The following is a 13,718-nucleotide window of genomic DNA, read 5'->3' on the forward strand; positions in this document are numbered from 1 at the left end:
TGACCTTGATGCTGCCTTCATCCCCCCTTGGAGAGCGTTTCCCCACCATCTGCTGAGCATCAGCCTGCCCTCCGGCGATGGAAAACACCCCGGGGGTGGGAGTGAGTGCAGGCAGGCGGGTACCATTGCTGGCATGAGCAGGCAGGGAGCAGGCAGCTGAAAGCCTGCAAGACGCTTGCATGCTCCAGGGCAGCAAAAATACCTCCTGCAACCCCCTGCCCGGCACATTTCAAGCCCCGAAACGAAGAGGAGCAACCAAATTCTTCCTGATGAACCATATGCACGACTGCAAAAGGCCAGCAGTGTGCATGCTGGCGGGCAGTGTGCCAGCTGCAGAGCGGACATACTATACGTCTCGATGTCCCCAAACACCAACACTTTCCTCTAAAGGGAAAATAAAAATCAAAGCCCACCCGGCTTGCAAGACCCTCCTCCCCTTCAAAAGCACGGCTGCATGCTTCCCATCAGGGTGGCATCCCCATTTCTTGGGTGTTTTGTATGATTTTCCCCCCAAATCCCCCTGCTTTGGGTGCCCTGGTGCCACGATGCTCAAAAAGAGCTAAATTTGCTTTTTTTTTTTTTTTTTTTTGGGAGATGCTGCAGGCATCAGAGCGCTTCGGCACCCTGCAATTCAGCGGGGATGCGGAATGAAAATGATTATCAGCAGACGCATAATGATTCATTCTGTTTATAATTGCTTCGAAATGTAGGGAGAGCGGGGAGATGTAATTAACTCTTCTTTATGATTGAGATGAGTGTGTTTTCCTCAGTCACGTGACGCTGCCACATACAGCCACAATTTTTTTTTGGTGTCTTTGGCAATGTGAATGCGTAGATGCATGCACATAAACGGAGTCAGTCTGGGACCATAGCTGAAAGATGTCCCTAAACCACCATAACTCCGTGTGCAGAGGGGGTATTTATTTCCCTGCAAGCCCCAGGAGACTGCAGCTGTCCTGATTTTCCCTTGGATGTGGCGAGCAGGATCTTACATCATCCCCTGATTGAAACAGCCTTCTTAATTATGGTGCATGGGCTGCCATTGTGGCAATGCCAGTAAAACAGGCACCCTGGTCCATGCCCCAGAGGATCAGCCCACAGGTTTGGGGTCACATCCAGGCTCCGTTTCACAGTGTGGGTCTCTAGCAAAGACCCTGAATGGGTTTGTTTTTCTTGGCCGAAGCTTGGAAGGGACACGGAGCAGCGATGGGGAGTGCAGAGCTGAGGACACTCTTTGCAGAGCGAGCTGAAGGTGGAGAATATGTCGTCAGAGGTATGTGGTGAAAGAAGAGGAAAGGGGAGCCCCTCTCCCACACTGACACTGCCAGAGGAGCTCAGTTCAGCGAGCTGCCTTACGTTTCCGTCCTGCCACTAATTGAGGCAAGAAGCCCGCATTAGCCTGGGTTAAGAAAAATAGACACTTGACTTTGGGATCTTCACCTTGTGCTGCGTGTTCGTGGGGTGCTGAGAGCTCTCCACTGTCTCTCCATCCATCATGCATCAGCCCTGGACGTAACCCACGGGGCATCATTACCCAACCCATCTATCATGCTATCTGAAGCAGATTCAGCCACAGAGTTTATGTCATGGCCCCACGTCAAATGATTTCTCCTCTCTGGCTCCAGATTTCACTGTATCGCTGGAGCCGATTGCACAGCCCCACTCCCCACTGCCTCCCACATCAGCTACTGGTTCAGGCTAAGTGATAAGGTCAGTGGTCCCTGTGCCGGCATCCCAGTAGGTCCGGGATGAGGCCGGTGGAGTGGACTGACAGCATGACACAGGGGTCCCGGGTGCCACCCCAGCAAACACTGCCACCCCGCTGCAGCTCATCTGCCCCGTTACCTCGTGCAGGAGGGAGCTACGGCTGGGGCTGCAAGAAAAACAAGAGCACGAAGGTGCGGGTCCAAGTTTTGGGGGTTTCTGCCTCGCTCAGGTCATGCCTGGAAAAGGCAGTGGTGGGGCAGCTCCCAGCGCTGTGCTGGCACTGGGGACAAGGGGGCTCAGCCCCTGCTCCTGCCTGTGGCACTGTCCTGGGCCTCCCACTGCATCGATGCCTTCCTGTGGCTGCCACAGCTAGGGCAAATGCAAAGGCAAACCAAGGAGCATTGGGTGCAATGACCCAGGACGGGGTCGGATGCTGTGGTCAGCTCTGGAAGGCAGCAGGGTCTGAGCATCAAATCCCAACCAAAACGGCCCCAACAAGGATCTGCAGCCCGGGGCGTGCTGACGGCCACCCCAGCCTGGCCGGGCTCCCGTGCCCTTCTAGCAGCTATGCCAATTAGCACCCATTCTGCATGGCATGAAGGCCCAGGGACTGCAAGGTGCAGGGTGCTGCACGCTCTCGTCCACTATGGGCTCCCACCGCACCGAGGGGTGCAATCCTGCCCCGAGGCATGGCTGGGTGCTCAGAGCCTTCCCAGGGCACAGGTCGCCCGGCACCCACATTGCACCCTGCCATGCCTGGCTGTGCTGGCTCTGCGGGACGGCCGGGAGCACACTGTGCCAGCAGCGGGCTGCTCCTCCAGCGCTGGGTTAGGCTTTGCTTTCCCCACAGGCGTCTTGGCCGTCAGATGAGTGTCTCATCCACATTAATCTTTCCTTTTTATTTTTTTACACAAAAGCATCAGCGTATTGCACAGGTGGCCCATAAAAGACCATATAAATCAGCAAGGGAAGGCAGCTTCACACGAGCTGGGTCCCTGCGGGCCACTGTTGCTCCCAGCACTGCCAGCCACGCGCGGGGACATCCCCGCACCCCGGGCGCCACTGTTTTGGAAGTCACCCCATCCCGCCAGCCATCCCGAGGCTGGGGCCCCTCGGCACCACCAAAATACCCATTTTCCCGGTGCAAAAAAACCAAAACCCCTTCTGGTCAGCAAACCAGGGCTGAGATGGGACAGGGCAGGGGGCGGGGGTGGGCTGCCAAATTATTTGTCTTTTTGCAGAAAAATGTTGCGTGCCCTCCGGAAAGGAGCAGCCGGAGCTGCTGCGGCTGCCCCAGGGTGCGGGGCGGGCAGCGGGGCGGGCAGCGGGCTGTGGCAGGTCTGCCCTTGGGCAGGGGGGCCGGGGGGCCCAGGCCAGCGCAGCCCCGGCCCCGGGCGGCCGGCACGGCGCTGGTTGCCGAGTCTGCAGTGCCCTCCTGTGGGCACCGCTCCGCCGGCCGGGCCCGGCCGCCCGGCACCCCGCAGGGTCCTGCGGGACCCCGCCCCCCCCCCCCAAAGGGCTCCAGCACCCCGTCCCCTCCATCCCAAAGGGCTTCGTGCCGAAGCCCCGCAAAGGGATGCAGGAACCCGTCCCCTCCATCCCAAAGCCCCACAAAGGGATGCAGGGCCCCGTCCCCTCCATCCCAAAGCCCTGAAAAGGGATGCAGGACTCCATCCCCCCCCATCCCAAAGTGCTCTGGGACACTGGTTCTTTCCTCCTCAAAACCCCTGCATGGATGCTCCAGGACACCCCAAATGGCTCCAAGATCCTGTCCCCTCCACCCCAAAGCCCAGCTCAGCCCCTTCCCCTCCCTGTTGCTTGCTCGCCATGCATCCCACCCTCCCCAGCTCTGACTGAGACGTAGCCGGGAGCCAACACGGATGGTGCAGCAGGATCCAGCCACCAGAGCCCATCACCCCACTTCAGGGCTTGTAGGGGCAGGCAGGGAGGCAAGAGCTGTTGGTTAGAAGTTTTCTTTGAAGAATCGGAAGCCAAAGCGCTCGCAGTGTGCCCTGATGACTTTGGCAAGTGCTGGCGAGCCGCAGAAGAAGACCTGCACTTTCCCTCTCTTCTCCTCTGCCACCTTCCCAAACACCTAGGGCACAGGCAAAAGGAGAAGAGGAGGTGGTTGCACAGCCCCCTCCCGCCCTGGCCGGATCCCTGCCTGCTTTGGCAGCTGCTGCCCGGCACAACTCAGCCTCCCCACGCTCCCATGGCACTTGCTTTCCCACGGGAGGGAGAGGTTTCCCCAGGTCTGGATATCCTGGAGCATCCTCCCGCTCTGAAACGGGGCTCTCCTGTGGTATTCCCCCCCAAAGAGCAGGTTTGGTGAGCATGGTTCCCTTTGCATGAGCATGATTTTGGTGGTGGGGCAGAGCCAGCCCTCACCTTGGTCCAGTCAGGGCGGCCGGGCTGGGTTCTGGTCCGCAGCCCAGTGATCGAGTCCCTCTGCTCCTTGGCGGCCAGCAGGTCCAGGGCCATCTGCAGCCCGATGGCCTTCATGTCATTCTTGCTGAGGGCCGACGTCATGTACATGTGCATCTCCAAAAACCGCCCTGGGCATTCAAGGGGAGCCCGGCTGCAGTCTGGGTGTCCAGCCCCACTCTGTGCCCTCTTGGGTCAGGCTGGGCTCTCCTGGGGGTGATGCCAAACACGGGGCTGGGGACCCCCGGGTCAGGGGGCTGTGCTGGCTGGCCTCTGCCTCCCACTCACCTCCTGGCTCCTGCTCAGCCTGCTCCATTTCCAGCTTAGTTAGCAGGCTGACAAACCACTCAAAGTGCTTTTGGTCCCGGTTTATCCAGATGAAGTCAACCTGAAAGGACACAGCAGCCTCTGCTTCAAAGCTGACAGGCAGCACAGGGGCCAAATCCAGCCACCCACCACCCCAGACCTCCCGGAGCGGGAAGGGATACTCATGGGCTCTCCACCCCCAGGAGTCTGCAGCCCTCCTGCCCCCATGTCCAGCGAAAACCTTGGTCCTGCATCCCCCTCCACCTGCTCCTACCTTCCTGAGTGTCATCTCCTCGTCCCGCAGGTCCTCGCACCACGAGTAGTGGCAGCTGGGGCAGCTCTGCTTTCGCCGGCGGTACCTGCAAGGGCAAGCACAGCCCTGCCTGCCCCACCGCCCGCACCCCTCCGACCCCAGCAGACCTTTTCAGGGAGACCCCGAGCACCAATTCCTCACCAGCTCTGGTGCATGCCCATGGCTGAGCTCCTGCCAGAGGGTTTCCTGCAGCAGAAATCCCCAGGGGGAAGCCTGACACCAAGGGAGGACCCACGTGTGGGTCTCATGGCCATGTGTTATGAGTCCCAAGGTTAGAATTGAGGAGGAGCCACAATGGGTGCTGCCCCATGGTGCTCATCCCGCAAGGAGAAATGTCGGAGGACAGGTCTACCATGGCATACATCACGTCTTGTGCCTCCCAAAGCCACGTCAGAGCTCACGTTGGGGGTCTGCTGGCATGACCGCAGCCTGAGCTGCTGCAACGGCACCAACCTGTACATGATGCTCTGCAAAATGGAGGCAAAGGGGGTGATGCCAATGCCTGCGCCAATGAGCACAGCATGTTCCGAGGTGAAGATCCTCCGTGTCGGGGTCCCATAAGGGCCGTCGATGTAGCACTAGGAGAGACAAGAAATAGGGAGAGATCCAGCAGCCCGTGGGTGCTAAAACAATTCTTAGGCTGCAGATAGCAGCAGGGTTAGTGTGCAAGATGCATTGCAGGCTTATGGAGCCCAGGCAGAATTTGGGGTCTTTTATGGGAGTTTCATGGGAGCAAAGGAAGAGGAGGAGAGGGTGGGCAGAAGCACAAAGCCCTCCGGCAGTGCAGGGTTTGCTTCAGCCCCAGGTGGGACTCCCTGTGCACAGGGGCACATGCATCAGGTGGCCAGGCACACATGTGGGGTGACTGGGCACACGCGTGGGTCCCCCCTGGGGATATTGAGTGCAGCCCTGCTCACCGGAGCCGGGGAAGGATGGAGGCATCCCTCACCTTGATGCTGCAGAACCGATGGGTCTCACCCAGCCCGATGGAGACCTGCAAGGTAAAGAGAGCAGTGACCGTCTCCTCCCCATCCCTAACCCCTCCATGACAGCTAATGCTAAACCTGCTTGTTCCCTGGGTTTGGTTTTGGGGTGGTTTTTTTCCAGCTGGGTTTATCCAGACTGCACACGTTTCCAGCCGCATCCCTCGGTCAGACCCAGGGCGCTGCTCCTGCCAAGCCCAGCACAGTGCCCGCACTCTCGGCGGTACGTCCCACTAATGTCCAATGCCAGGAACCTGTCACCTGATGACATTATCTGGATCATAATCGGTTTGAGTATTGATTAAAAAGGCAATTATCCAAATCCCCACACAAGTTGGGAGGTGAGTAAGAAGTTTCCAAGGACCGTGATGGCCTGGGTGGTGGGAGCAGGCATGGGGAACCTCTGTTCACCCAGGGACAGATAAGAATGTAAGGGTGACAGGTAGAGAAACTCATTAAAACCGGTGCATGTAAATATGTTATCTGCCAGGACTGCTCCTCCAGCCCAGACAGAATCAATATCCCAAGAGCTTTTCATGTCAGGAGATAAAAGCTGCTAACAGTGGCTCTCAGGATCCTGGCATTGCCATGATTGATATCCGAGAAGTTTCTTTTGAAAAGACCTTTTAACGAGCTTTGGCCCATTTGGGATGGAAGCAATGCTTCCCCTCGTTTCTCCAGGTCAGTCCTCTGGCCACTGCTGTGTTGATGAGAGCAGAAACACCCCCCCACCCCCACCCTGCAGGCACCAGGGGCTCTGCTGCTGCCCACCAGGGAGCGTGGGGGTCTCGGCGGCGCTGGGCGAGGGTGGGAGATGGTGCTCACCCCCTCCGCTGGCAGGTCCTCATCTCCTGGGGCAGCAGCACCGGTGGCTTTGTACGATGTCAGCTGAACGGCTCTGTCCCCGCCGGTGGCCACAGACCCCCCTGCAGAGCCAGCTCTGCTGCAGAGACCTTCCTGGAAGCCAAAGGCCAAGGCATCACTGGCTGCGATGCTCACGGGCATCTGATGCCCTATCTATCAGGGTCATACAGCCTCGGTGGAGGGGTGGGACATGAAATCCTTCAAGGCTGCACAAGCACCTTGCAGGGGATGTGCACCAGGAGAGGTACCCCCAGCACCCAGCCTGGTGCTGCATGGGTGGCTGAAAACTGGGATGACCCCGGGGGGAACGGCTCAGCAGAGCACATCCAGCCCTGACCTGTCCTCACTTCTTTGATTTTTTGGAGCTGGCCAGGGACAGATTGTCCGGCAGAGCCCTGCGCACGCGCCAGACAAGGACATCAGCTTGAGAATCCCATGGGCACATCGCGGGGGGGTCCTCAGTTTGGCAAAGCCACCACCTCGCAAACGGCTGCCAACCAGCAGCAGTTCAAGGTCTAACCTCTGTGTTTGCCAAAAGCTGAGCCCCATCCACACCAACCTGCTCCCAGCGTCGGCATCTCTTCTCCCTCAGGCTCCTGCTGAGCGGTTTCGGCTCCAGGCTGGGCAATTTGGGCTGCTGGAAGTATTCGTACAGCTTGTTGGTCCACTGGCCCAGCGACCTGATGTGCAGCCAGAGGGTCTCTGCAGGATGAAGTGGAGCAGTGGGTGGGCATCCTACGTAAGGAACTGCCCTGCAGCCCCAGCACCACAGGCTGTGTGCCGTACACCTCCAGCCCCAGGGACCCGGCAGCAATCCCCACCGATGTCCTTCACATCAGCCCCGGGCTTGAAGTGGAGGATCGGGTTTGCTCTAATAGCTGGGTGAAGCCCAAATCCCAAACCTTGGGCACCCATGGAGCCAGGCAGGGCATTTGGGTGCCATTCTGTCCCCATGCTTTGCTTGAAATAACCCAAGCACATGTTTTTATACAGCACTTATGTACAGGCAGAGATGGAGGCAGGGGAGTTGAGGCATAAACACACACTGCCCTGCTCCATGGGCATGGACACCTCCTTGCATGACCCTCAGAGGGAATCCAGCCACCCCGATGGGGCTTGTGTGATGCAAAACATCCCAGCAATGCAAAATGAGCGATCACCTTGCTGCTCGGGAGCGCTGCTGATGGTGAAGGGATGCCACTCGTAGGTGGCAATGGCCGGGATGTTGAGGTAGATGTAGTCTCCAGGCTTATAGTGGAAAAACTGCGGTCTCTCAATCACAAGGTGAGTCACCTGGAGGTAAAGGAGACCAGAAAAGCTGGGAGCATCTAGCAGGCACGTCATGCCAGTCGGTCTCTGCCGGGCTGGTCTCCCTGCAGCCCACGAGCACCCAAGTTTGTGCCTCCCGTTTTAAACAGTGGCCAGCATGAGATGGAATTACAGCTTTGACCTGAGAAAGAGGTTTGTTCTCCTATTCACTGCCCAGCTTTGCCATCAAACAAAAATCTCAGTTAGGGCTGGCCTCAAACAAGATTTTTTCTGAAGAAACTAAGAGTCAAAGCAGTTTTCATTTTGTCTTTTGTTGTTCTATGGGTTTAGGGTTTTTTACTTGAAAAATAGACAAAATTCTAAGCTTTAAAAAAATTGCTTGAAAACAAAAAAAATTGCTTTCACCTTTTGCTGCAAACATTCACCAACACAGCCCGAAGGAACCCAAACCCGCATCTTTTCTATATAAGCTATTCATTGCGCCCCGTCCTTCCCACACGTGGCCGGGAGAGTATCCCCCTTCCAGCTTGCTGTGCAAACACATCAGGGCCGTCACTCCCTCCCATGTCCCACTGTCCCTCCTTTTCCCCTGTGTCGAATAACCAGCATGGTCACTTGCAAAGTGCTTTTCCCCAAACTGCAAAACGCTTTGCAAATACTAAAGGTATTTCTGTGCACCATAGCAGCTTTATTCTGGCTCTCAGAAGAGGAGAGCATCAGGAGGGAGGTGGGAAGAGGCATGGAGACCCCTGTGGGTGCAGACCTTGGAGGGCAGCAAGTTGACCTCCACGATGCGCAGCCCCCCAGCACGCCGCCAAACCAAGCCCACCACCTTCTCCAGCACGAAGAGGCAGCCGGGAACAGCAAACCACTTCCAGAAGTGGGGGCCGTGGAGGATGAGGAGGGTCCAGACAGAGATGTAGGAGAGGTGGGTCCAGTAGAAGACCTGTGGGCAGGGAGCAAGGGACATTGAGGGGGGCTGAGCATGAACTGAAGCCGGTAGAGCCAAATGGTGCTTTGTGGTGAGGCTGTGCCAGGGCATCCCAGCAGGCAAAGGCAGCCCAAATGATGAAGAAAAGCACAGAAACCCCAAAACTGCAAATCTCAGGAGTGGGGGGGTGTCCAAGGACGGTATCAAGGGGCACCGCACTGGCTCATGAGCTCTCCCCCACCCATGGGGAAGTACCCGGATGGGCACCCACCCGCCGGACCCTCGCCCCGGTCCCCCCGGCTCCCCGAGACGGAGCAGCTTTGGGCATGACATTGGGGTTTTCCAGGTCGCACTGGGCCACGGCGGGACCCACCTCGAAGTGGCCGCTCCGTCGGACGCAGGGGCTGGAGAAGGCGAGCATGGCGGCCAGCAGCCCCTGGAGCACCAGCCCCGTCTGCGAGGCCGTGCCGCCCAGGCCCCCCACGCCGGGCCGTGCCGACAAGAGGTACTCGGCGAGGGCATGGCGCCCGTCCTGCCGCGCCAGCCTGCCTGGGCACACGCACGGGTCGGGACAGGGTGCTGGTCACCCGCAGCACCCACCCGCTGCGCACCCAGATTTCTGCTGCACTCACCGAACTGCTACCAATTATTTTAACTAAGAAGCGCTCAAGTGCTTTGCTCAGACATTTTGAAAAATGCAACGTTTCTCCTTTCCAGAGCAGGTTCTTGGGCTCAGCACTGTTGCAAGGGGGGGCATTTTGCAGGAGGGTGGGCAATGCAAGCAGACATGCTTCCCTGGGGTGCTGATCATCCCCTCGAGCAGAGGAAGGGTGCAGCCCTGGCACCCCGCCGTGGGGTAAGGGTGGTTGTGGGGTGCGGGGCTGTGGGATGCAGGGCACAGACCCCACTCGGGAGCTGCGTGGGGGAGAGTGGGAGCCCCTCGCTGCCCCGCTGGGAAGCCACTAGAGGGGGATAACAGACAGCACACAGACTGTGCGGCACCGCACGGGCCCTCCAGCTCCCTGCACCCTGCCTGCAGCCTCGCTGCCCACTTAGACATGTGCATCTCCTCTCCCGGCCTTGCATCCCCCTCCCTGGGACATGTGCATGCCCCCAAGACATGTGCATTCCCCCTCCCCCGGGGACACAAGCAGCCCCTCTCTGGGACGTCTGCATCCCCCCAGAACATGTGTGTCCCACCCCTAGGACATGTGCATTCCCTCCATGGAGCATGTGCATCCCCCCCCCGGGGACACATGCAGCCCCTCCCTGGGACACCAGCATCCCTCCGGGATATGTGCATCCCCCCTGGGACATGTGCATCCCTCCCCTGGGACATGTGCATCCCCTCCCTGGGACATGTGCATCCCCCCCCAGAACAAAAGCATCTCCCCTTGGAGCTCGGTGCAGACCCCTGCTGCTTTTCATCAGGGCAGTGTGGGTCATGCCTCCTCCACCAAGGGGCATTTTCCCATTTAGCAGCAGGGGAACCCACCACAGGGTTGATGGGGCGCGTTAGAGGGGGTGTTGCCCGAGATAAAACCACGGCAGCCAAAGGGCCTCCCCTGCCCAGGAGCTGCTACTTACTGAAGTTGGCGATGTGGGCACCCGTGTGAATGGCTGCCAGCGTCAGCACCACGTACCCCACAAGCTGATGGAAAACAACGTGCTGGTCCAGTGGCAAAACCTTGGCAATGGGGGTAGCTCGCAGCCAGGTCAGACACCTCCGCAGCATCAGCACCTCCGGAAGAGGGAGAGGGACAATCGGAGGTGCCGGGGGGCAATTGGAGATGTTGGGGGGCAATTGGAGATGTTGGGGGCCTCAGCCAGGTCCCCTGGGGCTCCAGAGCCAGCTCCCTGCTGATACAGGGTATCAGACTGGAGAGCACCCAGAGACAGAAATCAAGGACCTATCTGCAGGCTGCCATGAGTGCCCTTGTCTCAAAGAGCTCACAACCTCCCTAACCCATTATTTATATGTAATTATTTAGAGCAGACAGCTTGGTCCCACAGCTGCAAAAGCCCACAGGCTCTAATTACTGCCCTCCAAAGAGCCCCTGGCACAGGGATAAGGTCCCAGTATAAATGTGACTGTAAATAGCCCAGGTAACCATCACCCCATGCACCCCACAAGCTTCGCATCCCTCCTGGGACCTGGCACTCACTGCAAGGAAGGCACAGTTGAAGTTCAGGCACTGCCCGCAGCCCCGGGCCACCGCCAGCCACCTGCTGAGGCTGACGTGCCGCAGGGCAGCCAGGGTGAAGAGCAGGAGGTTGAGGCCAGCATAGCCCCCCAGGAAGGCGAGTTTGCTGCGGTGGTTGTGCCAGTATGCATGGGTCAGGTAGCGCGGCTGGCAGCTCCTCTCTGCGGGCGGCGGGGGCTTCAGCCAGCTCGCTGCACTGGGAGCAAAGGCATTGGATTGCTCCTTGCCCAAAGAAAGGGGGAAGCTGGGGCAGTCCTGCACCCAGGCTGGCACCCAGCCCTGCACCCAAGCCCTGCACCCAAGCCCTGCACCCAGCGTGGCATCATCCCTGCACCCATCCCTGCATCCAAGCCCTGCACCCGGCTTGGCACCATCAGGCACTTGAGTTGCTCGAGTGCCGGCCCAAGCACCTCATGGTCTGGGCACCCCACGATAGCCTTAATGAGAACATAAATCCCATGCTTTTTCCTCCATGCAGGAGGAAAAAGGTGCTTGCAAGGGAACCTGCAGCCCCGTGGAGCTGCCAGAGGGACCCACCGACCGATGCAGCTACCTGATGGTCAGGTTCTCCAGGACCTCTGGGAAACCCTCCAGCTCCTCCCTGAGCTCCTCAAAAGTGATGGAGCCGCTGTGGTCCTTGTCGGCAGCCTCGAAGAGGGCTAAGGTGAGGTCTCCCAGCCGCTCCTCAGGCAGGGCTATCGTGCTCTCCCGCAGGCACCAGCCCAGCACCACGCGCAGCTCGTCTGGGTCGATGGAGCCACTACCTGCACAGGTCAGAGCAGGGACCTCGATATGCCACAGCACCCTGACAACCCCATGGTTTTACCTTCATCTTGCACCTTTAATCCAGCAGTTGCTTCCCTTTAATGCAGAAATTGCACGCAGGCTCTTTGGGAGGAAACTGTGCCTGGCCAGAGCAGGACCGTACCATTGCTCATAAATCAGCAAACTCATGCATTTAAAAAAAAAGGTGACCTAATTGGCAGTTTACCTGCAGCAGCCACGTTGTCGTTTGGCTGGCAGAGCTCGGCGCTAGCAAAGCAATGCAGACACGCTTATCTGGCAGCAAGGCATGAGAGCAAACCAGATAGGCAAGAGGCTCGGCTCTCAGTTCTTCGGCCAGCATTTTATGCCCAAGCAGGTCAGAGCAGGAAAAGCAGCTCAAGAAGAGCTTTGCTTTTGTTATTTCCAGCTTTCCCAGCCAATGGAGGAAGAAGAGAGCGTGCTGGGATTCATAAATATCAATGGGATTGAGAGTTGATATTTGAGTGGAGCAGAGACTGCTCCTCTTAGCAGCCAAGGGTGAAAGCGAATCGTGGGAAATCCTGACATGTGGCTGATTTAATTGCTGGCTTTCAGATGGATTTTTGATGCTTTCATCACGGGACAAAGGCAGCCAACACTGCTTACCTTTGATGAATATCCAGCAGTGAAGACCCTCCTACGCTATTACCCAGCTGTGCTTAACCTAAGAGGGGACATGACACCAGCACTGAAGCTGAGTGGCGATGCCCGCACTTGGATGCTCAGAGGAGAGCCGTGCTGCCTTGCAAATTGCAACTTTGTTCAAAAAAAGACAAATGAATCTATTTTTCATTATCTTACCATCCACATCGTAAACCTGGAAGAGGAATCTCAGCTTGTCCATCTCATTCCCGTGTACGAGCAGGCTCAGGGCTTTCAGCAGCTCCTCCAAACTAATGGTCCCGCTCCCGTCTGCATCAAACAGCGTGAAGAACCTCTCGGCGAAGAAGGACTGCGGGGAGCAGGACAAATGCTCTCACATGGCGGTGGGATGCTCTCCACCGACCGAAACCTGATGCTACAAACAAAGCTCTCACAGCCAGCAATGGGAATCACCTGGCAAAAGCTGAAAGTCATGGGGAAAGCCTGAAAACAGGAGGGAGGAACAAAGGCTGCTTTTTGCAGGGGTGTATTGGCACCGCAGCCAGAGGGGGCTACCCAGGGAAAGGAGGGAGCCCTGGGGACACAGGATGGGATGGGGCAGGAGGCAGCTGGGAGGGAATATTCACTGGAATAGCCAAGCATGTTCAAAGACAGGCTGTGGATAGCCAATCGATTTTGCATTGCCAATGGTTAATCGGTGGTTTCCACTCCTGCTTGCTGCAGAGTACCGCTAGGTTTCTCTCTCCCTCTTCTCACACAACACCGTGCAATTCTATTTTTAAGCTTAATTTTCTCCAAGTACAGCAAGAGAGCACAGTTCGGTGTCGGGCTGCTAGTGCTGCCTGGAGGAAAGGACCCCAGGCCCCAGCTCCCCGCCCCCCCCCGGGAGCATTCACCTCCTTCACTTGGAGAGCGGTTTTGAACTCTTCCAAGTCGATTTCTTTGTCCTCCCCCACGATGCTCCCGAACTGCTTTGTCACCCACCGCAGCCACTCGGCATCCTCGGCCGCACTCATGGTGCAGGAACCTGGGGGAGGGAGAAGCACAGGATGGGCAGCAGCCCCTAGTAATGCCCTATAGCCTTCAAAATCTGCTTTTTTACTGTTCCTGCCATGTTTTCAGCACCTGCAGACTCCCTGCAACCTTGTGCTCTGGAGCAAAAGGGCGGCTGCTCTCTGTCTGCCTTGCCAGGGCAGGATGGGGCATCCCTTGCCGCTGGCCCCAAACTGGGTCCCGCAGCAGCCGCCCTGGGCTGAGCTGGGACTTGGGCAGCCCCGATGGCTGCAGTGATGATACACGTCTGAGGGACA

General features: G+C 57.9%; 1 protein-coding gene across 1 annotated transcript; it reads right to left on the minus strand.

The window, feature by feature from the left end:
• Positions 1-3,620: 3,620 nt before the first annotated feature.
• On the minus strand, positions 3,621-13,499 carry NOX5 (NADPH oxidase 5). Its single transcript, XM_052808008.1, has 15 exons — positions 13,305-13,499; positions 12,607-12,757; positions 11,555-11,765; positions 10,963-11,197; positions 10,385-10,538; positions 9,171-9,346; positions 8,630-8,812; positions 7,758-7,890; positions 7,157-7,299; positions 5,700-5,744; positions 5,204-5,328; positions 4,712-4,796; positions 4,420-4,519; positions 4,096-4,262; positions 3,621-3,802 (listed from the first exon to the last, which is right to left on the minus strand). Exons 1-15 carry the CDS (start codon positions 13,422-13,424, stop codon positions 3,671-3,673), a joined length of 2,160 nt encoding a protein of 719 aa, XP_052663968.1. The 5' UTR covers positions 13,425-13,499; the 3' UTR covers positions 3,621-3,670.
• Between the last annotated feature and the right edge of the window lie 219 nt (positions 13,500-13,718).

This window comes from Harpia harpyja, chromosome 14, assembly GCF_026419915.1.
Source record: "Harpia harpyja isolate bHarHar1 chromosome 14, bHarHar1 primary haplotype, whole genome shotgun sequence".
NCBI lineage: Eukaryota > Metazoa > Chordata > Aves > Accipitriformes > Accipitridae > Harpia > Harpia harpyja.